The 27,551-nt window shown below is 38.4% G+C and overlaps 3 protein-coding genes across 5 annotated transcripts; all 3 read right to left on the bottom strand.

Moving 5' to 3' along the window:
- Positions 1-1,165: 1,165 nt before the first annotated feature.
- On the bottom strand, positions 1,166-10,701 carry LOC144519253 (uncharacterized). Of its 3 annotated transcripts, XR_013502094.1 has the most exons (8): positions 10,488-10,520; positions 7,590-7,784; positions 6,556-6,672; positions 5,823-5,879; positions 4,923-5,138; positions 3,833-3,955; positions 2,549-2,804; positions 1,166-1,866 (listed from the first exon to the last, which is right to left on the bottom strand). XR_013502094.1 is itself a non-coding variant. In XM_078252265.1 (7 exons), the coding sequence occupies exons 2-7, from the start codon at positions 7,764-7,766 to the stop codon at positions 1,801-1,803; spliced, it is 756 nt and encodes a 251-aa protein (XP_078108391.1). In that variant the 5' UTR covers positions 7,767-7,784; positions 10,573-10,701; the 3' UTR covers positions 1,166-1,800. The 3 variants fall into 3 exon arrangements, 2 of the variants coding, with proteins under 2 accessions (XP_078108391.1, XP_078108390.1); XM_078252265.1 differs by lacking the exons at positions 2,549-2,804; positions 10,488-10,520 and adding an exon at positions 10,573-10,701; XM_078252264.1 differs by lacking the exon at positions 2,549-2,804.
- Positions 10,702-11,134: 433 nt separating this feature from the next.
- LOC144518920 (1-phosphatidylinositol phosphodiesterase-like) lies at positions 11,135-12,442 on the bottom strand. The gene is made up of 2 exons (XM_078251800.1): positions 12,337-12,442; positions 11,135-12,214 (listed from the first exon to the last, which is right to left on the bottom strand). The coding sequence occupies exons 1-2, from the start codon at positions 12,387-12,389 to the stop codon at positions 11,368-11,370; spliced, it is 900 nt and encodes a 299-aa protein (XP_078107926.1). The 5' UTR covers positions 12,390-12,442; the 3' UTR covers positions 11,135-11,367.
- A 10,011-nt stretch (positions 12,443-22,453) lies between these two features.
- Positions 22,454-27,432, bottom strand: rpz4 (rapunzel 4). The gene is made up of 3 exons (XM_078252263.1): positions 27,326-27,432; positions 24,366-24,429; positions 22,454-24,186 (listed from the first exon to the last, which is right to left on the bottom strand). The coding sequence occupies exon 3, from the start codon at positions 24,155-24,157 to the stop codon at positions 22,982-22,984; it is 1,176 nt and encodes a 391-aa protein (XP_078108389.1). The 5' UTR covers positions 24,158-24,186; positions 24,366-24,429; positions 27,326-27,432; the 3' UTR covers positions 22,454-22,981.
- Positions 27,433-27,551: the final 119 nt, after the last annotated feature.

Raw genomic sequence — 27,551 nt, 5'->3', positions numbered from 1 at the left:
TACCTGATAAATAGCAGAACAGTGTTTCACAATAACATTCGTCACTATAAAGAGCTCCAGTTAGCTAAAATTAAAACAGAAATTATTCAGTTTACTGTTGCCACGGTTGTATCATAAAAGTTAGGTTATCAAGCTAGGCTAACCAGACTAGCAAGCTAGCACAACGTGGTGAGCTTTTTCATTTAAGCTAAAACAAAAGAAACAAAACAAAACTGGTCTCTATTATAAAATTTGAGACCTTTCGTGTGGATATACTACATGCATACTAACATGTTATCACAATGAACACATTTACCTAACTATAACTGTGGAGCTCAGTATTATGACTTACCATGAAACAGGCTACTGCAGACTGGTGATGGTGTGTAAGAATTTACCCTAAAGTCTGCAGAATAGCATCAATAGATGGCGCTCATGTTACAGAAAAAGCCTGTCTCAAATGGAAACTACTAGCCAAATGAAAAGTTACCTTTTAAGTGGAAGTGGAATTATTAACTCTGCTACACTTTGACAGTGTAGTGTGTTTGCTCTCAGCTTCGGCCCTTCTCCTCGCACTCTTGCAAATCTTCTACTCTCGGATTTCTCCTGCGGATTTTTTTTGTGTTACAATCATAGACTGTATTAACAGCAGGATTAACAGCCTATGGTTACAATCCTATCAAAATTCCCCAACCAATAGAATACCAGGTGTAGTGTTGACCAATGAAATGATCCCTGCCTGTTGAGGGTGCGTTTGCTTTACGTTAGAACGTCTGTTGCGGGCGGCTGCTCTGTAACCGAGTTTATTTACCCGCGCCGTCCATCGCTTTATTATTACTATATGTCAACAATGTGCACAGAATGGTAGACGCACTTTCACCTGCACCCATCAGGGTTTGAAGTGGGACATATCAAGTTAGGTCCACAACTACGAGGGTTAGTAACATAAATTAACACCTAGTATATGGCGCTAGAATATAGAGTAGAGTAGTAGAGTAGAGTGAATGGGTCCCCCAAAGAAGCTAGAAAAGCTTATAGGTGGGGGCCCATGATTCATGAAAGGGTAGTGGTACAGACTATAGAATACACAATTACCACAGATGAAGATAAGTAGATGCACGCAAAAAGGCGCACCAGTACATACATAACATTACATACACACAATCATACACATACATCCCAGTAGTCCATGAAAAAACAGTTTTATATTACATATAACATTAGTCTGGAAATTATGAATTCAAATCAGTCTGTTTAAAAAGTTGTAACATTAAGTACAGTTTCCCCACTATAATAAAATCAGATCTAGAAATGATATGCCTTCTTTGCTCCTTAAATAGCAGTTATTTTTTAATTAATACACTTCCCTTAAAGTGCTCATGAAATGCTCATTTTCAGGTTCATAATTGTATTTAGAGGTTGTACCAGAATAGGTTTACATGATTTAAATTTCAAAAAACACCATCTTTTTGTTGTACTACACATTGCTGCAGCTCCTCTTTTCACCCTGTGTGTTGAACTCTCTGTTTTAGCTACAGAGTGAGACATCTCACTTCTGTTCCATCTTTGTCAGGCTTTAAGGTTTATTATAAAGTACACAGCAGAAGCACAAACAACAAAACGTCAGTTTTTTTTTTTTAACATGACTTAATATTGTAAAATAGCAAATAAAAAACGTATCTGTCCATCAATGTCACACACTCACATTCATGAACCTCCCTTTTACCTACACAAGCTGATTGTAAGGCACATTATTCGATAGAAAATCATACTCATCAAAATATAAGTGATATAGATATAGAACATAGATTACATTTTCATTCAGACTGTGGGGTTACAGGTGACTTCCTCCAGCAGTGGTTTGTAGAGTTCTGGGTCACCAGTCTTCTAAAAAATGAAAAATAACATCGTAAGGTCGATAAAAAGGTGTGAACATTCTCAAATCTTTAACAACATATTTACACATTACATACACTCATGAACTGTACTGCTGTCCTATGTCCTGCAGAGATACACTGTTGAATACTTATTTTTGTTTACGTTTCTGTTACCACTCTTTTTACTATTGTGAAATTCAGAATGTGGAAAAAAATACAACTTGGCAGTTCTTAAAGTTCAACATTTAACATAATAAGCGTATTGACTTTCTTACTGAGAGTTAGATGAGAGGATCAATACCAATCTAGTGTCTGCACACTAAATAAACTTAGCACAAAAAGTACGGAAATTTATGTTTGGTAGATTATTTCTCTGTGGTAACAATGCTTTTTGGCAATAAGTCTTATACCGTTGGAAAGCCTGTTTAGTTCCCTTTCAAATGGTGCCCCATTTGTAAGGAACATGCATTTGTGGGATGAGCAGCAGCGCTGAGTATGTAGGTTGCGCCCATGAAAAAATTGCCAAATCTTCTCTGCCAATGCCAAACAGGTTATTTTGCTGTTGCTATTGACACTTTATAGATGGGATTCTGAAACCAGTGGCAATCCCATATCTCCACAGTCTGGGACCGAACTCTATCCTCCAAGATGACAACACTCGCCCCCACAGGGCGGGGTTTATCAGAGACTACCTCCAGAATGTGGGAGTGGAGAGGATGGAATGGCCTGCCAGCAGTCCTGACCTCAACCCCGTTGAACACTTGTGGGATCAGCTTGGGCGTGCTGTTCGTGCCAGAGTGACCAACACAACCACGTTGGCTGACTTATGCTGGTTGAAGAATGGGATGCCATCCCACAGCAGTGTGTGACCAGGCTGGTGACCAGCATGAGGAGGAGGTGCCACGCTGTTGTGGCTGTGTATGGTTCTTCCACACGCTACTGAGGCTCCTGTTTGTGAAATGAATAAATTGTTAAATTGCCAATATGTCTTGTTTCTTCAAACTTCAATCATCCAATCCACCAAACGAGTCTATGGCAGAATAAGCTGTTTGGCATTGACAGAGAAGATTTGGCAATTTTTTCATGGCCGCAACCCACATACTCAGCGCTGCTGCTCATCCTTTAATGGCAAAAATTACACTTGAGCACTGTTCCTTTTAATTCTTATGTTTTTATTAACACATAGCCTTCTCTCAGCACTATTGAAAGAACAGTTTGTCTCCCCTTATCATGTTGATTTGATCCTGCTTAAACTGCTGAGACAGAAAGTCTGGGAGACGAAGCATAGGCCCTTTGTTTAAACTGATAAACTACAAGGACACTATAAACCATCTTCCTTCCCAGATCCGTTCCTCCCTAGACAGTTACGATGTCCGGGGAATGTGACCCCAGATGTGAAAGTGGGGGACGGGATAAAGTGAAGTGGGTTTATGACACCTTGGGAGATTTAGAAAAGTATCTGGCAGGATCTTTATCTTTAGGTGCATGTTAACCTATAACCTGTTAACCTTATCTGGACACTGTGAGAAAATGTAAACCATTGTTGTAGGTAGATCATGTTTGAATTGTCACTCCCCTTTTCCCAATGTGCATTTAAGCTCAGTGTTTCCTTGACTCATTTGAAGAATCGGTACTCACTGAGCTGCTTGTGCTTTTGTGACTCTGTTATTCTTCCTATATTTGCAAATATATCCTAATAAATACGAAACCCTAACTTGGTTCAGTTCTCCGACTGTCTTATTTGTTACATTCACTAAACTTTGAAACCTCTACCCCTGCTGGACCAGAAACTTCCATTACAACTCCATAAATGCATATGTTCCTTACAAATGGGGCACCATTTGAAAGTTAGCTCTGTTGACACATACAACATTTAAACAATAAAAGGACTTAAAAAGAAAAGAAATAAAGTGGTTGTGTTCAGTCAACCTGGATGAACAGGTTTAACAGTGAAATGTGATTTTACTAAACTCTACCTCCTTTTCTCCCTTCTCACTGCTCTTTAGAGCCTTGATCGCCATGACGGCAGAGCTGATGGTGAGGCAGAGCTCCAGGGCTGACAGGACAATCAGCACAGCATACATGCTTCTCAAAAGCATCTGGTTGGACACAAAGAAACACATTTGTTTGTTCTGTATAGATTTAAAGTGCTCATATTATGCTCATCTTCAGGTTTATAATTGTATTTAGAGGTTATATCATAACAGGTTTACATGGTTTAATTTTCAAAAAACACCATCTTTTTGTTGTACTACACATTGCTGCAGCTCCTCTTTTCACCCTGTGTGTTGAGCTCTCTGTTTTAGCTACAGAGTGAGACATCTCACTTCTGTTCCATCTTTGTTGGGAGTCGCACATGCGCAGTAGCTAGATAAGCACTGCTAGCTAGTCAGTTGCGTATGAGGGCGTGCTCTGGCAGCTAGGCGAGCATTATAACGTGTTGCAAAGGGACGCACGTTCGTCACAGAAGTAAAGGCTGGACTACAATAGAGCTGTTTGGAGCAGTTTGTGAACAGTGTTTTCTGTTGGAGATGGTAAGTCCCTTTGGAGTGGACATTGGGCTTTTTCACTTTGTAAACCTATAACATGCACAAAAAAGATATATAACACAATAAAGGAAAGGGAAAAAGCCAAAAAGCATAATATGAGCACTTTAATAAAATTAGTATACTGTAATTGGTTCTTACTTGACCCACTACATTCAAGTGTGGCTTATTTTTTAAATTTTTAATAGACTTTTATTTTGGGCTGCGACCAACTATTACAGAAGTGCATCATGTTCACAAAAGTAAAAAAAAAAAAAATATTGTAAATATTCAGTTTACAATCATAAAAACAGAGAAAAGCTGCAAATCCTCACATTTCACAAGCTGAAACCAGCTTGTGTTTGGCATTTTTGTTTGATAGTGACAAATTAACAATAATTGATCATCAAAATTGTTGGTGATTGATTTTTGTCGGTGGACTAATTAATTCATCAACAATAATAATTAAAGCCCTCTACTTTCCACTCATGAGTTTGTACAACTTGTATCTTGACGGCTGGAAGACATTTTCCACACTTACCAGAACCAGTTCTTTGCCCTCCAAGCATTTCTCCCTCATGATGTCCTCCCCAGGAGTAGGAGTTGTAGTCTGTCTGCTGTAGCCTGAATAGTAATTATCGTCGTAATTGCGACACATCCACCACATATAAATGTTTGCCATATCTATGCTGTAGATGATGATGCCTGTAATGGCAAAAGCAACTCCTGCTAGATTCAGGATCACATTGATGATGACCTAAAATAAAAGACAATATTAGAATAAATATTCATGGAATTTAAAAGTCACTGACTATCTTACCCTTTACACTAATAACAGCTGTGTGGCTGGTTACTTTTTTTCAGATTATTGCATGTATGTCCATGACATTTCCAGTTATTTCTTGTTGTTCATGACACAGAGTAATAACATTACATTTTATATGATTAACACTATCCAAAACCAACATTACCTCAATACTCCTCGTTCTATATTTTGAGTATTTATGAAAAATAAATAAATATAAAATAAAAAGTAAATACAAATATACCTACTGATACACAAATATACACATTTATTCCTACCTACATGTACACATAAGTAAATACATACCTAAATGGGTAGAAAAAGGAAATCAAAATAAAATAATAATAATGTTTATATATACATACAAAAATATGTATATATGCCAATATACACACATACAGGCCAGTATAATAATTATGGTGTGGAAGACACTGAACCTATATTCTGCCCTTTCCAATTAATATACATACTGTATCAATGTGAGTCAATGTGGGTGTGTATATTCTGTACCAAGAACAAAATTATTATATTAATATTTATCTGTCTTGATCTAAATCAAAAAATGTAAGTTGACAATAAAAATGAAAGAAGTAATTTTAAGATAGCATGAGGATGTTATAAGGCTGAACTACTCACCAGACATGGACTGGGGTACTTCTCAGACAAAATGCCAATGGTGCCAAACAAAATAAACTAGAGGAACAAACAAAAGAAAACAAAATATTTAAACTTCCATTCTTCCGAACAAACACTAAAATTCATAAATGTCGAGTGAACAGCATTTGGGCCAGTGTATTAAGGTCTTGTAACTAACGTTAGTTGTATGAGAGGACAAAAAGCAGCTGTTTGAGATGTTTAGTACTCATACAGAAGAATATTATTATTATAAAATTATTAATATCAAGAGGGAAACTAGGTAACCCTCATCATCAATCACAATGGCAGACAAGAGGCAAAGCAACCGGTACTGTTCAATGTCATCTTAGAACTAAGAGATTAAGATGTCCAATAACAATATTCTGAATTCTGTAAGGTAGTCCAACATCAAAAAAGCGTAGCTAATACCGATCAGTTAAAATATGCTTGGATTGGACTCGGAACTCTGTAGTGAATTTTATGTATTTAATATAATTTGGCATTACAAAGTGAGATCAGTCTTAATTTACACTGTACTGTATGAGACAGCTGTTAGGTGGTTCTCCTTGGAATCAACTGAACAGCCCCAAGTTGTAAAGTTGTATTAGTCTTCACTCTAACTTTGGGAGAGACTTGTGAGTTTACAGATGTACATTTTGTAAGAAAAATTATATTGGACATTAGTTATGACACAAAAGAACAAATACAAGTATCTCAACAGTATCTCTCTTACCAATCCTCCAAGCCAAAAAGGAAATCCGGTTGACTCCAACAGAGACCATGCACGTACACCGCAAATGATTATCGTTCCAAGGCAGATGTTGAGCAATCCAACCATAATGTGCAGAGCCTGTGCAGGAGGAAACACAGCATGAACAGCTAACACATGTACAGTATAACTGCAGTTACCAGGTGGTCATTGGAGAGCACCCATGTGCTGCAATTGTTATTGTTATATTGGATCACTTTCCCCCATAGTTTCCTAGTGTTTTTTCTTTTTTAAATGAAGCTTTCCTATATAAACATAACATTACCTGGAGCTCCAAGGCAGGTACAGAGCCGTGGGTGTGTAATGGAAAAATGTTTGAAAAATTTGACAATAACGTTTTTGGCAGAGATCAAGAATTTGTTTTAGTTTAATTCATAGACTGTATGAAACATGGAGTAGTAGAGTGGTCCACATGGCATCACCCATAGGTTTCTGAAGAGTCAAAAGAAAGCTCAAAGTGGGCGGCTCCCGGTGACTCTGGCTGTCGCCAAAAATGGCCAAAGAGGTGGATCGTGGATGGAGCTGAGGCGGCCAAATAAAGCCTTTAGTCTATGCTCGCCTCTTGTGACGGCAGCCACCTGTCACTCAAAGCGCCCTTAATTATGCATAACTTTAAGCCTGAATATAATTTAAACGGTTGAGTTTTATAATTAAATTCACTCCTTGTACAGTTGTCATAAAGGGAAATTAGCTATAGAGACCAAAACCGTTTTTTGTACCAGGCAAATGTTCATTTGTGCTGTGAAGTTGAGCATTTTAACATGGGGGTCTATGGAGACTGACTCCCTTTTGGAGCCAGCCTCAAGTAGCCATTCCAGGAACTGCAGTTTTTGGCACTTCCGTGTTGGCTTTACCGAAAGTAGATCAAAAATAGATGATTTACTCTAAGATGAAATCAGAATTGAGTGGGGAAAGACAAAGTACATAGCAAGCATACACAAGCTTTTAAAGCTGAAGTTCACAGGACAACTTAAACACATATAAAGGTTGTAACTCACCCCCAGTACTGACTGAGAAGTTCTCTGGACCCTTCTCAGGTGCTGAGACACAGAGCAGCACACAGGGCTGTAGCAAAGGCTTTTGAGGATTTGGCACAGAGGAGGATAAACACTTTGGGGGTCAGAGGTCACAGTGAACACCGTGATCCCATCGGCCTTGGTCATGGTCACAGACATCCTGCCTGCTCCTGTAGACTGAAAGAAACAAGAGAGTAAAGAAACTTTAAATGTTACTGTATCAGGTCATGGTTGATGTTGCTGATTCTTTGACCTTTAAATAACTATGTGCTGCATCTTAACGTTAAAGGATGTGTGCTGATTTGTCTTCTATTCCCCCAGACCCGCTGTTCCACGGCTGTGTAAAACGGACGATTTGGTCCTGAAGCTGGGAGGGATTTTTATGGTAAGTTCACTTTCCAAATCTCTAACTGTTACAACTCGGGCTGTTAAACTTGATGTACACAACACATAATGATTGGGGATGATTGATGGTAACTATTATAGTAATATATTGTTTAAAAACGATATGAAATGTTCTCGTTACTTACAAAAACGTCATTTGTGTTGATAAATTGGGGGTTGATGTGAATCAAAAGCCTGAAAAAAATCTAAACGATTATTATTATTAATTAATTACAAAATTAAGTAGTGATTTTTTGAATGATCTGACAGCCCTATTTTAGTGCTTCCTAGGCTTTGTTTTAATCCATGTGTGGGCTTTTTTAGCAGCATCGCACCTTAGGCTTTGCAGACTTATGTTAAGAGGTGTGATAGTGAGTGAAGTTAAAGGGGCACCCCACAAATTCTGCACAAAAAGATCAGTTTAGTTAGCAGGAGGAGTGCTGCAGAGCCTATAATGTCATATGGCTCTGGAGGGAGTTTTCTAAAGTCTGAAAAACTACCTCATCAGGGCTATGTCTGATTAGGCTCAAGGTTTAAAGTTTCTAACACAAAGCCCTCATGATAAACTATGGAAGTGACATTTACCAGGCAGGAAAGATCTAATAAAGTAGCCTATGTATCAAGTTGCATTTTAGAAATTGCACGATTCAGCATTTTTAGAGCTTGACCCATACTAAGAACTCAGGATATCACGAGCTCTGCGGTTTTGATTGTCCCTTTACTTTTTTACATCCGTCTCTTTTGATTCACCAAACTTTAGGGAAGTACAATACTGAATGTCTAGAGCAGGGGTCTTCTACGTTTTTAAGCCAAGGACCCCTTAACTGAAAGAGAGACGGAGCAGCAACCCCCTACTACATATATTGTAGCAGATGAAGTTGCATATTAAACTAAAGCCTTTATATATACCTTTTTTGCATAGAATACCAAGCTATTAAAACAATAATTGTTGCCATGATTTTATAAATCATCTTTTAATGTTACACATACATGTGGCACTGTAAATTTTAGGATTATCTGTATCCGTAGATGGCTACTTTAGTGACTACCTTACCTATAGGCCACTATGCCTATCATCACTGGGGATCTATATTTGCTAATATGTTAGAATTATGTAAAGACATTTAAATTGATGAAAAAAATTGACAAAAATTGACAATTATTTGGAGGACCCCCTGTTGAAGATCTCTGGTCTAGAGTATCTATGTGCAGGAGACACTGGCAGGCTAGCTGGTGGGTTTCTGGTATAGGCTAAATAACAGAAACACCTCTCTGTAGGATGCAATCCAGTTCATCGCACCACATCCTCCAAACTAACCATTAGTTGATTCAAAACATCTCTAAAATAGTTTAAACAAAAACTGACCATTAAATGAATACCCTTCATGAAGGGAGGATCTGCATGGCTGTTCGATAAGTCTGCATTAGTTTTAGATAATTGTATAAAAAAAAACAATGGCAACCGACTTTGGACGTTCTCTCAATACATCCATGGTGTGCACACGAAGTGCTGCTCACTCAGCAGCAATTATGCTCAGTGCTGCCACCGGTGGTCGGAAGCTATAGCTAGCTACTGAGCTATAGCGTCAACGTTGATCTTTTTTTCCTTCGATTAATTTATTGAAAGCATTTGCAGTTACAAACAACACATACAAGTACACATACACACAACTACAAAGTAAATACACAAACAAATCATGTCCCGGGGAGTCTGTAAAGTCCAGCAAGGTTAATCTCGACGTTGATCTTTATTTGACAGAAACATACATTAATGACCTACATTAGGCTAATGCGGTACAAGAACGGGAGAAGTTGTTCGGACGCGTGTTCTGTCAATAAACCAATGTCCAATAGGCTTGCATTAAATATCTTTTAATCTTTCATCGTTGACCCATTTATTTTAATGACGGTGCATTCACCGTAGGGTAGGCTATATTTTGTCCATTTCATTTCAGGTAAGTTTCATTCGTCTTTCCAATTAAATACAATCAAACAATACGACTGTCAAGCCACGCGGACACAGTAAAAAAACTGTTTGCGCTCCCCTTTGCCACACACCTGTACTGACGCTGTTGATTAGCCTAAATGCATTCCCTGTGTCAATGCTCCACCCAGTGATAAAACACAAAACTGCATCATATGCATTCTAGTCACCAGCGTGCCATAAAAAAATAAATAAATAAAAAACTAAGTTAGGCTACATAATGGCTCCAACAAAATGTTTTTGTCCAATATTGCAACAGTTTAGTATGCTCCATTGGCAGCACTGAGCCCTGCAATCCGTGAGCGAAGAAGAAGTTATGCCATCTTGGTTTTTACATGGCTTGCATTGATTTTAATACACATCTGCCGTACGCCATCCGATTAAAGCGTACTTTTAATAGTTAATATTCGCCTGAGATACACGTTTTCTCTCCTGTTAAGTTTCCAAAAACACACTTTATGAGCACTAATATCGTAGGCCTAACTGTAGCGTAGGGGTATAGGTTCACTTACATAGCAGTACAGGACCATAATAAGGATTGGCTATAATTGAATAGAGTCCTTTACAATCGTAATCAAACATGACAAAAAGACTTACATGTTTGTGTCTGTTAGAGTAGAAAAAAAATCTGAACAAATGTACTCTGCCTGACAAAGTCTGGCCGATTATAAGGCTGTTGCGCAGTTATTATTGTAGTGAAATCCGGAAGAAGAGACAGAGCTGTTACCAGAAGTACCTCCCCTTATCTGGAAAATATAAAGAAACTTAACCCTTTGTTTCGTTAAACAATGATAAATGTGAATACTCCGCGTTGATTGCTTTTATTTATAGTATTTTTACGACCTAAAAAAAAATGCAAACGATTCTATCTGTGCTATAATATTGCTATCATCACAGCTTCATACATGTCTAAGAAGCATTCAGAATATCAAGTAGCATAATATATATCTACTAATAATAGTACTTTTACTGAAGTAAGATTTTAAATGCGGTATTTTTACTGGAGGATTTTGATGTGTTGTTGTATTGGTACTTTACCTAAACTAATAAATCTGTGTACTTATTCCAACAATGTATTGATAAGGAGCACATTAAGGCAGCATTAAACTAAATACAAAGCCAGTGAGATGCAAAATCAGTGAGTAACCATTCACATCAATGAGGAGGTAATGAAATTAAATTTATTTTTGTCATAAATGCCATTGTTTCCAAAATTACACAGTTCATGATACAACTGACAAAGACAAGCAGAGTATCACTTTTCAGATTACATTTTTTATTATTAGATATATCGATAAAGTGTGAACCATGACAATACAGGAAAGACTTCATAGTCATCCATCAGATTCAAATACTCAACCTCTCAAACACATGATGGGGCATTGTACACAATTACCACCAGTTTAAATTGATAACAGTTTGAATGAGGTCAATGCCGGGAAAGTCCATAGCGATGATACCAAAGCATGGCCTGGGCTGATTGGGGTAAAACTGTCTCAGGTATTGATTGAGCCATGGGTTTACCTTTTCAGCCACTCTCTTTGGAGTCAGAAACATTCCCCAGAAAGTACCAAAGCCAGTGCCGCTAGTGTAAGTCAGAACCGCATTATCGCCCCCACAGGCTTCAGTGGCTTGGTTCAGCTGCTTTATAATTCTGTTGTCTTTATCTTTAACGTTGCTAACCTTGGTTTGACCTTTCCCGTCTGTATCTATGAGTGGAATTCCTAGTGTGAAGGTGCTCTTCTGCAAAAAGACTATTTTCCCCCTGACCTGACCCATATTTGGCATACCAGAAGTCACCCAGACATGCTGGTCGTTGCCAATCAGACTATGCACCATTTGATTGACAGTATTTTTCTCAAAAGACTCTGGTTGGATTCTAATGAGCACAGCTTCAGTCGGAAACTCTGTCAGGAAGGCTCGGACAGTGGCTAGGACATCCTTGAGAGTGCTGTGCTGGTACATGACCCCATGCATGACATAGAGGGTGTCACCCAGTCCGAACACTTTGAGATCCAGGAAACGAATGCCAGCCCTGAGCTGATCCTTCAGGGACAAGGCCTGGCATTCAGCCTCTGGACCTCCGTACAGGGCCATGCTGTCATGGGCACCGGGGAGGGTGATGAGAGAGAGGGTGCGGAAATTCTCGATGCCTGCCATCCATGGAATATTGTAGGACCCCGGGAGTATGAGATTTCCATCGTCACTGAAGAACAGGTCTTTTCCACGGCATAAACCACTGATGATTTAGAGCATGATTTTGTGATGTTATAATAACTCCAAAGCCACAAATTGAAATTGGCATCCTAAAAACCATCAATATATTCTTGTATTTTACTTTCAAAACTTTATTATACTTACACAACAGACAGCAAAATGTAGTGGGAAAGGAGACACTTGTGACCAGCCATCATTCTTGCAGAAAGATGAGAAATCTAAAAAAGAATTCTGTATGTCACATTAAAATCCCTCATGCATGGATACATTATTAATACATTATCCAAGGTAAGCATACACTTGGAAGGTTTTTATTACCAGAATGAGGTCAAAGGAATTGATTTTTGTACGATATAGCCAGGAAGATTTCACAGCAAACCACTCCAATAGTCAGAATGTGGATGGCTCAACAAAAACCCATCACTTATACGCTCGGTTATCTGTAAAATTTTAGGTGTGGACCGTAAATATCAGTTATATAATTCAGACTGATTGTTCTTGTCGGATAATCAAACATGTTTGTACTAGGGCTGTCAAAACAACGCGTTAATTTCGATTAATTAATCTGAGAACAAATAACGCGTTAAAAAATAACGCAGATTAATCCATTCCATATTGACGTTTGACCTGGACCGTTCTAGCCACCATTGGACTGTAAAATGAAGAAGGGAGACGAGAATGTTCTGCCTGGATTATTAATTGGAACATTTACTTGTAAACATCTTCTTCCTGCCAACCCTGGCTACCGAAATCTGGTGCCACTGATATGTCTGCACTTCTCTCTGATGCTCTGAAACACAAACACCGCTGCACATGACGCTAGTTAACACTATACTCGACAGCAGCTAACGTTAGCTTACCGCTAGCTAGTAGCTGGATTAAACACGGTTAAAATGCTGACAGCTAATGCTAAACGGTGTAAAGTTTGACTGTGTTTTACTGTAGAGGATTCAACACCGGTATGTAACAATCTGCAGCTGCCGTCGGAGAAACAACTGAAACTGGTAAACTACAGCCTCGTGGTGCATTTGAAGTTATTGTAAATGTCCTTTTCCCATCTGATGGTTCAACAGCAATTTACTACTGAAATTAGTTATTGTTATACATTATTATTAAATCATTTCATTTTGACCATATGGCCTTAGCAATAAACAAGCCGTTCTTTAATATCACCAACTGTTGTTTAGTACCCTTTTTTTTCTTTTCTTTTTTTACTTTCTTAAAAAGTATCGGTTCAGGCACCGTTAATTATGTATGCGATTAATTTCGATTAATTAATCACAGAGTATGTAATTGATTAGATTACATTTTTGAATCGTTTGACAGCCCTAGTTTTTAATTATTTATTTATTTATTAATAATCCTGTCTGTAGTTGTTTTTTTGTCTCTTTTGTCTTTCTGTAGTGTTGTGTCTCTTTGTAGTTGTATTGCATCGCTTTTTAGTTTTGTGTCTAATTTAATCTAGTCTCTTACTTTGCTGCCCTGTAACACTGCAATTTCCCCAATTGGATGAATAAGTACTCCGTCTATTAAACCATCTCCATGTCATGTTGCAGGTGTGACAGATGAACATCACTTCTTTCAAAGACAAAGGAGTGACTGTGGTAGTAAGAGCATGTTACTGCCGCTGTGTCAGATCCTCAAGGCTTTTTGCTACCGTCCCATCTGCTGCTCAGTGTACGTTGCTGATGCAGAGCAATGACATTTTAGTTCTTAGGGGGAGAGAAACTAAAATCTATTCATTTATGTACAGTGTTAACTAGTGGTCTTAAGATTTTAAATAAAACACAGATTTCACTGTTTGGAATCTTTTTCAGACTATACAGATAATGGTTCAACATCGGACTCGGGCCAGGACGAACAAGCCTATATCCTGGGGATTTTGCCAATTTGGGAGCTGCTTACTGGCTTGGTGCCTTGGTAAACTAATATTGTTGTTGATATTACCTTGAGAGCATATTTATTTCTTTTGTACTAAAGATTACGATGTCAAAAGCAAGAATTTTCCTGATGTTTTACCAAACAAACACAATTACCAGAAAAGGCTGAAAGAATTGGCATTCCACCATAACCTTTACTGGGGAAATAGTAATTTATCCACAGGGTCACTTCAGCGATCAGACCTTTTAGGGGGGCTCAGCCTCTCATGAGAATGTGACATGCATATAGTGCCTTGCAAAAGAGTTAAACTCCCCTGCCAAATCACTCATTTCACTAGATACAATTAGATTATTTGTTTTGATTAGTGAGATATATTTTGTTATTGAAGTGAATTAAAGATTTAAAGTACTGCCAGCATAGATTTACATGTGGCGAAATGTAACAATGTAAAAATGTTCCATTCTGGTTGATTTGACGGATTGGAGATTAAGTGTAATGTTTTTTCGGTGATTGGAGAGTATAAGGAGGACCTCTCCAATTTAGAGGGCAGCCAGTCTGCAATGCCTGGAATGTATATCAGAAAATATAATACAAGTCAGTCATCTGGATTAAACTCATGCACAATATTTTACCTGAAATCTACTTGTAAATAAAAAAAAAAAAACTCAGACCAACTGATACTGATAACTCCACTATGTGGGCAAATACAAAATGAAAGAAATAATCCTCGAAACAATCTGGTGGCTGTGTTCCATGTGTTTTTTACATTGTTACATATGTCGCCACATGTAAAGCTGTGCTGGTAGCAATAAGAGGGTTTATATGAACTACACCTTACTGTCTTAAAGCTGAATGCTAAGGTAATGGTTGAGCTAATGGTTTAAGTGTTTTCTTCAATGAGAGGCTGCATGTGTTTATTTCATTCATTTCCTCAATCTGTGATGACACTGTTTGCCACTAGGTGGTGGTCATGCCCTAAAATATACACACATACGTTACCTGCTGGGTTTTTCCTTATTTGTGCATGTACAGTGTTTCATTTTCTTGAGAAAGGAACAGTGATTACAGTGAACAAACAGATCCCAATAGGAATATAGAGTATTTTAATATTGATGATATATGTTTTAAAGCTATAGTTTGTAGTTTCTGCTGGGAATTCTAAGTAATGACAACAAAACTGTTGGTCACACGATACAAGCCTTCCGTGTATTTCTGTTGCACTTTTTTGTGTTTTTACTCATTTTTGATAGATAATACCATGACAAAACTGAATCATTGCTTTAAGATTCAAAATTGAGCCATAATCTGGTTTGAAATGCATTTATTTTACAGATCTGGTGCAAGATTGATTAAAATAAAGTGTTTCTGACCTCATTCAGAGCTGAGCTGACAATGTGAGTCAATCATAGGTTACTGTAGCTGGCCTGTATTGTAATAGGTGAATTTAGAAACCTGTAAAGCACTCTTAATATCCCTAAATAGCACAATGCATCCAACTAACAACACACCCAAGTAACATTATATTTTGAGTTTTAAAGATACAATCCCTGATTTTTTTAATTTATTTTTTTATTTTTTTATAGCCCTGAAATCCAAATTCCCTCCCAAATAACACTTTAAAATCTGTGTTGTTTTAAAATAGCAACACAAAGCTGAGCAGAAATTATGGTATTCTGGGAAGCTATTTGGCACTTTATCTTTACTGCAACACATAACAATGCAAGCTCTTTTTTAAGCAGATACATACTTTTGTCAGAACAGGAGCTTTATTCTAGGAAGCTTTAGTCTAGACTCCCAAATATCTGAACATGACGAAGGCACCTGTCCTATTTTTGTGTCTACACTATTCTGTTCTCATTAAAATTGCAGCAGGTGCCTCGAATGTTCTTGTTGATTCATGTTAAATTCCTGTTGCACAACATAGTTACAGTACAAAGACACAGAGTGGCTTAAGGCAGAGCCACAGGTATGTCTGTGTTTTTGAAAGTATTATTGATCCTAAATGATGAGGTATAAAAAGTCTACCTAACCTGTTTAAAGGTTCCAGGGCCAAAATCAAAACGCAGGATTGGAGGCTGATATCGCTCACTGAGGAGTACCCTTATTATTACCACATAGCTGCCCTTGAGCAGACCACAACCCCCAACTCCCTTAAGAAAAAGTTCATGTTGAATTCATGTTTTGTTTTCATACATTAAATATACAATATTCATGTGAAATACATACCATTTGTACTATATAAATTGTCCAAATACTTCACATGCATATTTGTATAATTGTTGATTTCACATGTATTTTCTTACATTTTACTTGTGAAATGTTCGGAAATCACAAGCACCAACATGATGTGAATTTATCACGTTTGAAATGTACAAAAAACCTATATGATTAAAATGGTGTTCAACATGTGATAAACATGTTAAATGTTTTTCATATGTGATACATGTGCTTTTTTAAGGGGTATCAAATGTGTTAACATTTTTACCATAAAAGAAAGCTTTGCTCTGAGCAATAATTCTCTGCTTCCATTAAACATTACTTACTTAACGGACCAGATCAATGTTATTTAACTGTTTGCCACAGATTTCCTGCACCACAATTGGGGACTATGTGCTCTGCTTAAGTCAGTGTCTCTTTTCTAACCTTTTGGTTTGCTGCGTAATGGGAGAGAAACCAGTCAGGAGCTATTTTAAATACTGAAGAGGTGGATGATGATGGCTGAAGGATATGTTGTGCTAGTGTCATTGTTTTTTATAATATTGCAAAACAGACATTGGAGTCACTGCATATACAATGTTTAAAAAGGCAAGAGGTACGAAAGGATCTGAAAGATGCCTTTAGGTTACGTTATGGGTTAGGGTTGATACCATCTCTAAAGCTCCATAGTAGAGGATTTTCTTTGACACATAGATAGCAGTGCTGTATAAGCTTGTTGGGTCTTGCCTTGACATTGGTATGTGAGCAGGGAGGACAGAGGATCACAGTAACAAGGGGGACAGAGAGTGAAAACCTGGTGTTTGAGGACAGGGATTGTAAGTCAAGAAGTTTGTGATTTTAGAGGGTGATTCCCCACAAATTATTCAAGGCTATTAGTTAACTTGATGCCGAAGTCATAAAGCATTGACACCTATGCATTAATTCTAACCTGAATCAATTGATTTCAACATGGGGGAAGGGCAGCCAACTATAGGCTGTTCACATTCACTGTTTGTTACTTAATCAGGAGCCAGGGCCTGGAGGGATGCCTCTAAAGAGGAAGTCAGGCGATGTAGTATAAAGAGCAGACATAGTCTGCAGGGAGGCAGTCAGGTGGATGGATGGGTCTAACAAACATAGGACTATTGTAGTGGAAAAATACATTCAGAATATGCATGAAGTGAGATAAAAAAAAAGGTCACAGGTGCTAGACAGCAAAAGTATCGTCTGATCTCCTCTGACATCTCAGAAACTGTTGCCCTTTCAATACCAAAGACCTGTGGTCAAGGCAAGCAGCAGGTAACAGACTTTTTTTCTCTTTGCTGTAGAGAACCCTAATCTCTGTATGCTTTGAGTCCATTTGCAAATGCTATATATGAGGATACGTTGCAAACTGACATATTACCTAAATACCCAAACCAATGAGATGAAAAACACTGAAATGCTCCGTAGAGCTGCGAGGAACTGCAGAGTCGGGTGATAATTCTCTTTTCACGTTACACATTTGATCCACTGGTAATATAAATATATTGACTAGAGCAGCTTTAAATGTAGCCGGTTTAAAAAATAATCAAATTGTTGGCATCGTGTGATAAAGGTATAGTCCATAACTAGTCATTGCAGCTTTATGACTATTTGGAAATTTAAATGTGTTGAAAGAAACATTTTTAATGTTGATTACTACATATTTGACTACTCAAGAGTAGTACAATCCTATAAAGCTAGAAGCAAACTTCTCATATACTCCACGTTTTCACTGTCAAGCAATACAAGAGCTGCAGAGATGAATTACACAACAGCTAATTTACTTTATTACTGTTTGTTATTGTAATAACTTATATGTATATATATTTTAGGAATATATCCACAGAAGTGAACATTTCTCAGATAATGCACGCTTTGGAAAGCAAGTCTTCAAGAATATGAAATACAACTGATAAAACAATTACAAATGGATACAGCATTTATTGGTCTCCCATACCTTTTGGAATAAAATAATTAGTAAAGACAAGCAACAGTACCACTGCTTGAATACTTAACTGAAATATATTAAATATGACTAAGTTCGGATGTAAAACACAGTAGCTGAGCCATAAAGAAGTCCTTCAAAGAAGATTAAGGATTCAAACATTGGCTCTGCGTGGGAGCATATTAGTAACCGACTAACTTCATTGTGTCTTCTTTGATGTCTCCTTTACTTCGTTCAGCATCAACAGACTATTTCAGCTTCCTAGAACCCAAACATATTTGGTTTTCAATTTTAAAGTAAGCTGCATTCAGAGCCCTGAGCAGATGATGCCTCTCAGAAAACTAGCCCCTCCCACGCTCCATATGACCTGCACCACCTGATTAAAATATGTGACCACTTTTTCTTTTACCAAAATGACTGCTATTTCCATTGAGACTGAATTAAGGCAGCGTTGAGGGTTACACTGAGGTGACGGGTGGCAGCACAATGTAATCCTGCAAAGCGGGCGAATCTTTTCGTTGCCACGTGATGTTTTTCTGCGTTCCTGAGGTCACCTGATGGGCCGCCCTCAATGCAGGGCTGTGTAGCCAAATCATATTCATGGAAGAGTAATTCTAGTCTGATTAAAAGCATCACATCCCCTATTCAAATGTTTTGTATCAGCAGCCCCTTTAACCCACCTGGCCGTAGACAGAAACCGGCCTGTAGTGGCCTCCAAACAGAGGGAGAACAGCTGAAGGATCACGCCAAAAACTTGAACAAATTAGTTCTATTTGATTATTTTACTCCTGCAGAGAGGTCTTATTTAGATTCACAATTTTTTAGTTGCCTACATTTAGATATTTATGGGTTAAAATCCGCATTGGCTCATTAGCGATTTATGGATTTTTTTCCCTCATTTCTGTGTTTTTATGTTAGCTTTTTGTTATTCGCTGCTTCTTTTGAGCAAGTCAAATTCTTGGTGTTGTGCATTCTTCTTCTTATTGACTCTTCAAGGTCTAGGTCAAAATGTAAAATCATTGACATTTTAAACCTACTTATTAACGTCACCGCTCTCATAACGTAATTTTCTGCCGCAGCAGGCAGCTGTTTTCTGAGCAAAAAGTCTAAAAATCCACTGTACACTACCTGATCAGCACCAAACAGCAGACAGACACAGTTAGCAGCTAGCTGGTGAACATAGTTGAGCATTTAGCAGCTAAAGAGCCAAATGTTCGCCTCAGGTGTTGGTGGAGACCAAAAACAGAGCTAAAAGAGAGAGAGTATTGGACTAACATTCATCAGACAGCCAGAAAATACAAATTCAAATGATTTATATTGTTGCTACTTAACTTAAATGATTATCTATTTTCCAGTTCCCCAAATGGCCGAAATGTAACTGCAAGCCAGGTCTAGTAATTTGAGTATTTTTCCAGACATCAAAAGACAGTCTGAGCCCCCAAAATGTATGGCAGAGTTCCTGCTGTTAGAATTTCTTTGATTTCTTATGCTGGCACTGGACAGAGGCCCATCTGTCTTTTAGGTTCATGCTTTAACTCTTTCACTGTCATTATCCATGCAATTGTACATTTTGTTCTGCAGCTATTGCATGTCTTTCAGGGTATTCCAGGGTAGCATAGTAGGTTTTTCTTTTCTTTCTATTCTGTTCTCTTTTCTCTGTTTTGTAGTTTCTTATCTCTTTGGCTTCTGTTGAGACTTGCTTGTGACTTGCTGTATACAAATAAATTAAATGACCCTGAACATGAACTTGTGGTGGAGTAGATGCAGATAGAGAGGACTAGACCACAGTTTCCCAAACTTTTTGGCTTAACACCCATCTCACAACCCCTCGCATATACAGGCTAGAGGTTACATATGAGCTGGGAGCATTTCAAGCATGATCATATTCATCACATTTTCTAGAGGCCCGAAGAAGTGGAACCATACAATATTCACAAGAAAAGAGCAAAGACGAGATGAAGCAGTTTTTTTTCTATTCTTTCCTAACTTGTTACCTGATTTTTGACACCTCAGATTTATCTCTGTTTGGGGGCAGACCCCCAGGCGGGGGTTGAGTTGGAAACCAGTGTAGCAAACTGACATCTCTTTAACCTGTTGGGAAAACCAGCAGCAGTTATCTCTGGTGAACAGGAGAAATCATCATCTTGTAACACAAAACTTGTACTACCTCTGTGTCATTATGTGATGAAGCTTGAAGAATGATGAAGAATACGTCTTTTGTTGTTGTTGTTTGAGTTTTATTTATTTTTATCATGAAACGTCAGAGGTCACATTTAGCTTGAGTTCACTGGGTTGGCCTTTATAGAGGATTAAATGATCAGATCTCCTTACAGGTAGCAGGTGTTGTGATTATATTGTGTGTTGTTTAGACATACTGTACATCTCCATCAATAATTCAACATCGTAAAATCAAAATATTACAATTTTGAATCTAGGTTTATATATTTTGTTATAAAATGTCATCCATGCTTTTTGAAAAGCCTTTAGTGACTTTTCTTCACTTCTTTAATCAGAATTTTCTTTTGTTTAAATTTGATCTCAGTAAAAATACATCTAGACAACAATCTTTGACCCACTTGTTTTCCTTTGCACTTGTTCATTTCGGTAAGAGCACTTGACCCGTCAGGGTGATGCACTGCAGGGCCATGAGTCTTCATACACCGAAGATAGAAAAGCCACAACCACATAATTATAGAGCACTATGGGTGTTTCCAAACTAGCTAACCATAATATCCTTTTTCTCTTTTTGTTTTTACTAAGATGTAAGATTTCTCTACAGAACAGCTGGGTGTTGAATTCCTCGCTCAATGACATTTCAGTGGAGTAATTGTTCTTGTTTTGAACAATACATTCATGAATAACACTGCTGTTGAGCAATTTCACAGGTCTTGTTTTACTTCTAGCAGATATCATAGTATGCCCACCACAAAACCAATTATCCCAGAAAATACAAAGCAGATTTGCTTCATTTTTTCAGTCAGTCCTGTAACCAAACAGTCAGCGATGTGTGTTTTATAACAACCAGACAAACTGTAAGTCATTCACAAAACATCACAAGAAAATGATGTATAACTGAGTTTATTTGGAAGATGTAATACAATCATTGCTTTGGTTTACCAACAGGATTTTGAATCTAAGACACTGAAAACCCATATATAAAGTATGGAAATAGAAATATCTAAAAGAGTGTAAGAAATGTTTTTTTATCAATAATTCTACAGTAAATATGTTGCTTGTTTTGGTCAAATAATAAAAGAAAGAAGGAAATGTATTTAACTTAAAAGAGATAACATTTAAACAACACAGCACAAAGAAGAAACATAAATTACAGCGGTTTACGATAAAGAACAAATGATCTAAAACTATTAAAACAGGTCAGTGGTGTCTTTCAGCAGTGTCTCCATGACATACTGTAGTTGATCATGGTCAAATTATACAAATTTTGATCAAAATCTCTAGAAAAAAACAAAAGATCCCAGACCCATGATTTACATTGTCCAAAATTCAACTATTTATTTCTATATAGAAGTAAATCCTCAACCACTGAGCGGGTACAACTTTCCAGTATGTGTTGCACAACCACACAGGTGAAGACGTGACAGAAATAGTGGTGCTAGGCATCTGTATGTAAACAAAGTGCTGCTGTCACTACGCCTCGGCATGTTCAGGGCAGTGTCACCACAGCAAATGTTGTTTGAGGCCTTGTCTTTTGTGCTGTGTTCATGCTGTACAGCAGCCAGTAACAAGATTTGTTATTTTTGTCAGATGAGTAAAAGAAGTGAAATCAAAATGAAGGTTTCTGTCACAGACTCTGGAGTCAGGCATTTTTCTCTCATAGCTTTGGTGTATATGTCCTCAACAGGGCGAGGTCACCGCTTATCTCTACCAGTAGCACATAATCTCCGTATGACAGCTGAATTCTTAATCAACAACTTTCCCAAAACAAAACAACCCTGTCCTCCTGACATTTACAGCAAATGTAAAAAAACAACACATTTGTTGATCTTATACCACAATTTTTCAGCAACAAATTACGTTACACTATTTACCAATTTCATTACAAAAAGAGGAGACACTGTGATATAATAAAGCCTAAACAAAAGGGCAAAGCTCTTCTGTCTCTTCCGAGAAATAAACAAAACCCAGCTGCATGGGATGAAAAAGGTCATTATTCTTAGTTAAAGAATGTAGTTTATGCTACTTTCTTGTGGAAAGTACACACACACACACACACACACACACACACACACACACACACACACACACACACACACACACACACACACACACACCATTTATTGCATGTCTGTCCATCCTGGAAGAGGGATCCCTTCTGAGATGTCTTGCTTTTTTTATCCCATTAAAGTTTTTTAATGGGGGGGGGGGGTCGCTTATCCAAATTGAGGGTCTAAGGACAGAGGGGTATGCTGCACAGATTGCAAAGCCCCTTAAGGCAACTTTGTGATTTGTGATATTGGGCTATTTAAATAAAATGTACTTGACATGATGCACCTTCACATCGGCAAGAAACTACTGTAACAGTAAACACTCTTAGAAAAAGGGAATAATTCTGTAAAAAACGACTACTGGAGAGGTTCAATTAAGGAACATACTGTGTAGTATTTCACTGCTAAGGCCAAGCAGGGAGGCAGCAATCAACTCTGTGATTATCCGTGTAAATATGAAGCAACCTACAATCATAGAATGACTGACTTTTGAGAGTTTTTTCAGCGTCTTAAAACTTCAAGCAGAGTGAGCGCAGACATAGATGTTTTTGTGCTCCTCCCAGTAGTGGAGCTCATCTGTGAAGCTCCAGGAGCAGGCCAGGTCTTTGCTGGTTTTGACCGTGTGGACCATGCAGTGACCAGGCAACTTCTCAAACAGGTCCTCAGCTACACCGACCACCGAGATTTTCTTCTGACTCTGGATCAGCTGCTGGATGTGATTCTTATCCACAGGCTCAGGCGAGGAGCTGTAGGACACCCAGACATTGAGTTTCTCATCTGACGAAGGGACCTGGAAGCGACTCTTCCCTGTCGGGCAGTGGTAATCCTTCTTGTTGGTGAACAGGCCTGAAGGGGTCCTAAATATACGCACGGACCAGCCAACCCAGTCATACTTCTTCTTGAGTTTCTCTATGATAGCATCAGCTAGCTGCTGGTTGGTTAAGTTTGACTCGTCTCTCACCAGACGACGGGAATCTATCTCGGCCTGCTTGGGGAAGCTGACGATGCAGTCTTCAATGACAACATTCATTTTATTCTGGACAGTGTTCATCTTCTCACCCCAGTCTTTCAGAAGCGCGTCCTCCTCATCATATCCCTTCAGAGCAGCGTGGCCCAAAAGTGCGATGAGCCCGATGCAGAAGAGCTTCTTCAGCCTGGCGCAGAAGTCCTCCACCGGCCGGCGACTTTTCTCTTCATAGTTCAGGGTGATCTCCAGCACAGATTCCCCAGAGAAGTTCTCTCCCGTCACAGAGTTGTAGAGGGTGATAAGGTTTTTGTCACCGCCGGTCTTGGCAAAATGCTCCAGGAAAAGTTTCTTCTTGACCTCCCGGAACTTGGGTTTGGCGTTGAGGATGTCCATGTACTTCCTGAACTGGTTAGTGATGTTCTCCTCCACTGGGAAATACACAGCATCCAACCCGCTCTTCTTGATCTCATCGTTGATCCGCTGAATCTCCTCTGAGACCACCTCCAGACGCTCTCGCACCTTCTGAAACTGCTCCTTCATGAACGCAGCCTCTTTGCTTTCCACATTATCCAGAGCCAGTTTAACAATTGGAGCAGCGATGGAGAAAATGGGGAAAAGGTCGCCGGCGATACTGGCCACCACTTCAGCTCCCTGTTCAAACAATTCCATCACAGTCTCCACCATATCCTTTTTGTCCGCTACAAGCTGCTGTAGCTGGCTTGCCATCTTTGCTGATGCTGTTTCTCAGACTGATTCTAACAAGAGAAAAAATATTGACATGGTCAGAAACAGTCTGTTGTGATATATTTAAGCAAGAAAAGATATTCTAGGAACAAGCATACAGGTGAAAAACTGAACACAAATGAGGCAGAAAGTATCAGACATTTCAGTTTTACCGATAGAAACAAATGTTGGGTTTTCTTGATGTACTTACAGTTCTGTTCCAGTGTTGTTGGACTGCGGCCTGCTCTCTTGCTCCTCTTACAACACAGCAAAAACTGATAAGGAAAGAAGGAAACAGCCAAGTGAGTTCAGTGCTGGCTGCTAGCCACACCCAGTGAGCAATGAGTCAACAATGTAAAGAGAATTCAGCAGTGACGAAAGGCTGGTAGGGGTTGAATTGTGTATGTTTTTTTTTGTAAGTTTACAGCTGGAAAATCAACAGTTTCATTAAAAGACGGAATGACATTTTTAACTCTTCTTTGTGGGCATTATGAGAATAGCTAAAGGCGATTAGCTGTTATTTATCTCAAACAAGCAATGCGTAATTTATCTCATACAATGTCAAGTGTTAGAATGTAAAGACATGAACAAGGCTCACATTGAATATAGACAACTCGCAAAGACACACATTAAAATAATGTGTGGGAAAAACTAAATGTGCTTGGAATTATAAATTCCATTTTCTCTCCTAACTCCCTGTCAGCCACTCTGCCTATTATTCTCAAGCTCAATAAGGAAATGTTATGCTTAAAGGAATAGTTTGACATTTTGGGAAATGCACTTATTTGCTTTCTTGACCAAAGTTAGATGAGAAAATCAATACCACTATAATTTCCATTCTTACAATATGAAGCTACAGCCAGTAGCAAGCCAGTTAGCTTAGCTTAGCATGAAGACTGGAAACATCTAACTCTCTGCAAGAAAGTGAATAAGCATATGTCAAAATGTCAAACCTTTGCTTTAACTTTAAGACAACGCCTATGCTATGGATGATCATGGTCATAACAGCTACTGAGCTCGCATCAACAGATTTATTTTCATGACAACTGAGCAAACTCCATCCAAAGATGACAACCATGTCGAATGGTTGAAAGGTCTGGGAAAAATGATTAAGTGGATCTTGAGTTAGGATTAGAATTATTTTCTTAAACAGTCTGTTGTTATTCTGCCATTAAATAAATCTGCTACATTTTTTCACTTGGACTGTAATTTAATGTTTTCAAAATCATATAACATAATAACACTAAAGGTTAAAAAGCAAGTCTTACGTGATTCTAAGTGATTATTGCTATGAAGGAAATGAATTCCTGCTGCACTTAAAAAACAAGAGGTCCACTGGATTTGGAAAATCTTATTTCACACAAACACCTCGTCCTGAAGGCCAGGAAACAGAGAAAAAGCTGACTGTAAGAGCAACCCAGATTTATTCTCTGGGCATGTTCAGACATGCCCTTTTGCAAAAATGGAAATGTGTAATTTGGGAGAAAATCCAATTTTGGTCATCCACTGGCTTCACAAACTCAGTCTCACATTCATTGTCTACGCAGCAGCTTTAGCTGTCATCATCACATGTTTTAATTCATGTTTCTGGCTTTCTGAGAGTTGTTCATGTTTAGTTGTTTTTCTTTTTAGTTGTGGCTGGAGGAGAAGCAGCAGTCCTGTTTCTCCCTCAGCCAGCCCAGTCGATAATGGAGCAGCAGGCGTGGGAAGTGATTAAGTGTAAGAGGTTAAACTTGCTGGGCAAGGGTGCGTTTTCCAGTGAAACTCAGCAAGTTACCACGGCAACAAGACAATGGAAAATAATCTGTCAGCTTGTTCGTCCCTCTGCTGAGGTCTGCTCTGTGGGGTTTATCTTTATCTAGCTAGACTGCAGAAGATTGCAGTGAGAAGATAACAGTCACTTCTCAGCCTGAGAGTGGTAGCAATCTTTTCATCTTCTCTTGGGAAGAAAGCCAATAAGTACAATTGTGTTATAAATACCAGCATGTATCTGCATAATTACCTTAGACTAGACTTGACAATAAACACCACGAATAAAAGGATATTCCAGCAGGATGTTAGAACATTTACAGTTACTGTATCTGATTTGATTTGACTGAGCTAAAACTGTGATTCCTGTTTTCCACTGATGATCTCTCTCTCTCTCTCTCTCTCTCTCTCTCTCTCTCTCTCTCTCTCTCAGGGTCCCTGGGGTTGTTACTGCAGTCTGAGTGCATGTGAAGCACCATCACACACACGATTTAAACATAAAAGTGCTTAAAGAAATCACATTTTCAGAGACAGAGAGCTGGAGGTGCATCTCACCAGAGATATGAAGTCCAGGCTACAGACAAGCATAACAAGTCATTTTTCCACCTATGCTCAGTAATATACAGTGATGGAAAGTAACAAAGTATGTTTACTCTACTGAAGTACAACCTTGAGGCACTTAACCTGAGTATTTCCATGTTATGCTACTTTATTTCAGAGGGAAACATTGTACTCTTTACTCCACTGCATTTCTTTAACAGCTATATAGTTACTACTACTACTACTGTTCAAATAGTTCATGATTCATGTATGTTATGTGGCAGAGCTTCCTGCTGAACACAAAGATGACCAAGCCCTCTTACAGCTGACCACTTACAGTAGTGTGACCACTGAGAGAACTAAACGCTCTGTTAATGCGCCCTCTTAATGGAGAATGTATTGATCAGTCCGTGTACAGGCTCTCTAATTGTATCATTTTACAGCCGAAGGACAGAGAGCCAAACAAACATCGCAGGTTAACACCACAGATTAGGTTGTTGTTTTTTGTTACAGCGCAACACAAGTGGATAACGCGTTTAAAAAGTTTGACACTTCCTGGAAGAAGTGAAGCGGCAGATCTGGCAACCAACGCCCATAAAAGTCGAAACTTTTTTTCTGTTTAAACTGCATTAAATTTCGCAGATTCATCTAATCACCCACTTCACTTTATTAAATGAAAGCTGCGTTAACAAAATATGCGTATTTGACCCTTTACAGCACTACGGTGCGTCAAAGAGGAAGAAATGCTCCATTATGTAACGAGACACTGGAATGTCTATCGACTGGAGTCGATACATTTGAATCGATCATTCCTATTACATATAACAGTTAACCTATATAATCCTGTCCACTATGAAACATTCTGAACAGAAATGGACTCACCTTAAAAAGTTTGCGGAAGAAATACACTAACTTCCAGACTGTTTGTCTTCCTATTGGTCATGTGGCTCTCATGTTACAGAGGAGAGGCACACCCAGTCATACCAGACAGAAAAAATAGTACATAATAGGTTGCTGAGGTGGCAATATTATTACAGATCAACCTCCACCCATTTGATAAACAATGACTTGTTATTAAAACGTTATTAGCCTACTGTTGAAGGAGATT

The sequence above is a fragment of the Sander vitreus genome, chromosome 6 (assembly GCF_031162955.1).
Source record: "Sander vitreus isolate 19-12246 chromosome 6, sanVit1, whole genome shotgun sequence".
Lineage (NCBI taxonomy): Eukaryota > Metazoa > Chordata > Actinopteri > Perciformes > Percidae > Sander > Sander vitreus.
Note: the sequence above shows the minus strand (reverse complement) of the source record. Positions and strands in the feature narration are given on the sequence as shown.

Coding starts and splice junctions, on each gene's coding strand:
- rpz4 (XM_078252263.1), bottom strand. CDS start 24,157: ATGGCAAGCCAGCTACAGCAGCTTGTAGCGGACAAAAAGGATATGGTG.
- LOC144519253 (XM_078252264.1), bottom strand. Junction 6,673..7,589: donor CTTCTCAGTCAGTACTGGGG/GTGAGTTACAAC, acceptor CCTCCTGCACAG/GCTCTGCACATTATGGTTGG. Junction 5,880..6,555: donor CTTTTTGGCTTGGAGGATTG/GTAAGAGAGATA, acceptor TTGTTCCTCTAG/TTTATTTTGTTTGGCACCAT.
- LOC144518920 (XM_078251800.1), bottom strand. CDS start 12,389: ATGATGGCTGGTCACAAGTGTCTCCTTTCCCACTACATTTTGCTGTCT. Junction 12,215..12,336: donor TACATTTTGCTGTCTGTTGT/GTAAGTATAATA, acceptor CTAAATCATCAG/TGGTTTATGCCGTGGAAAAG.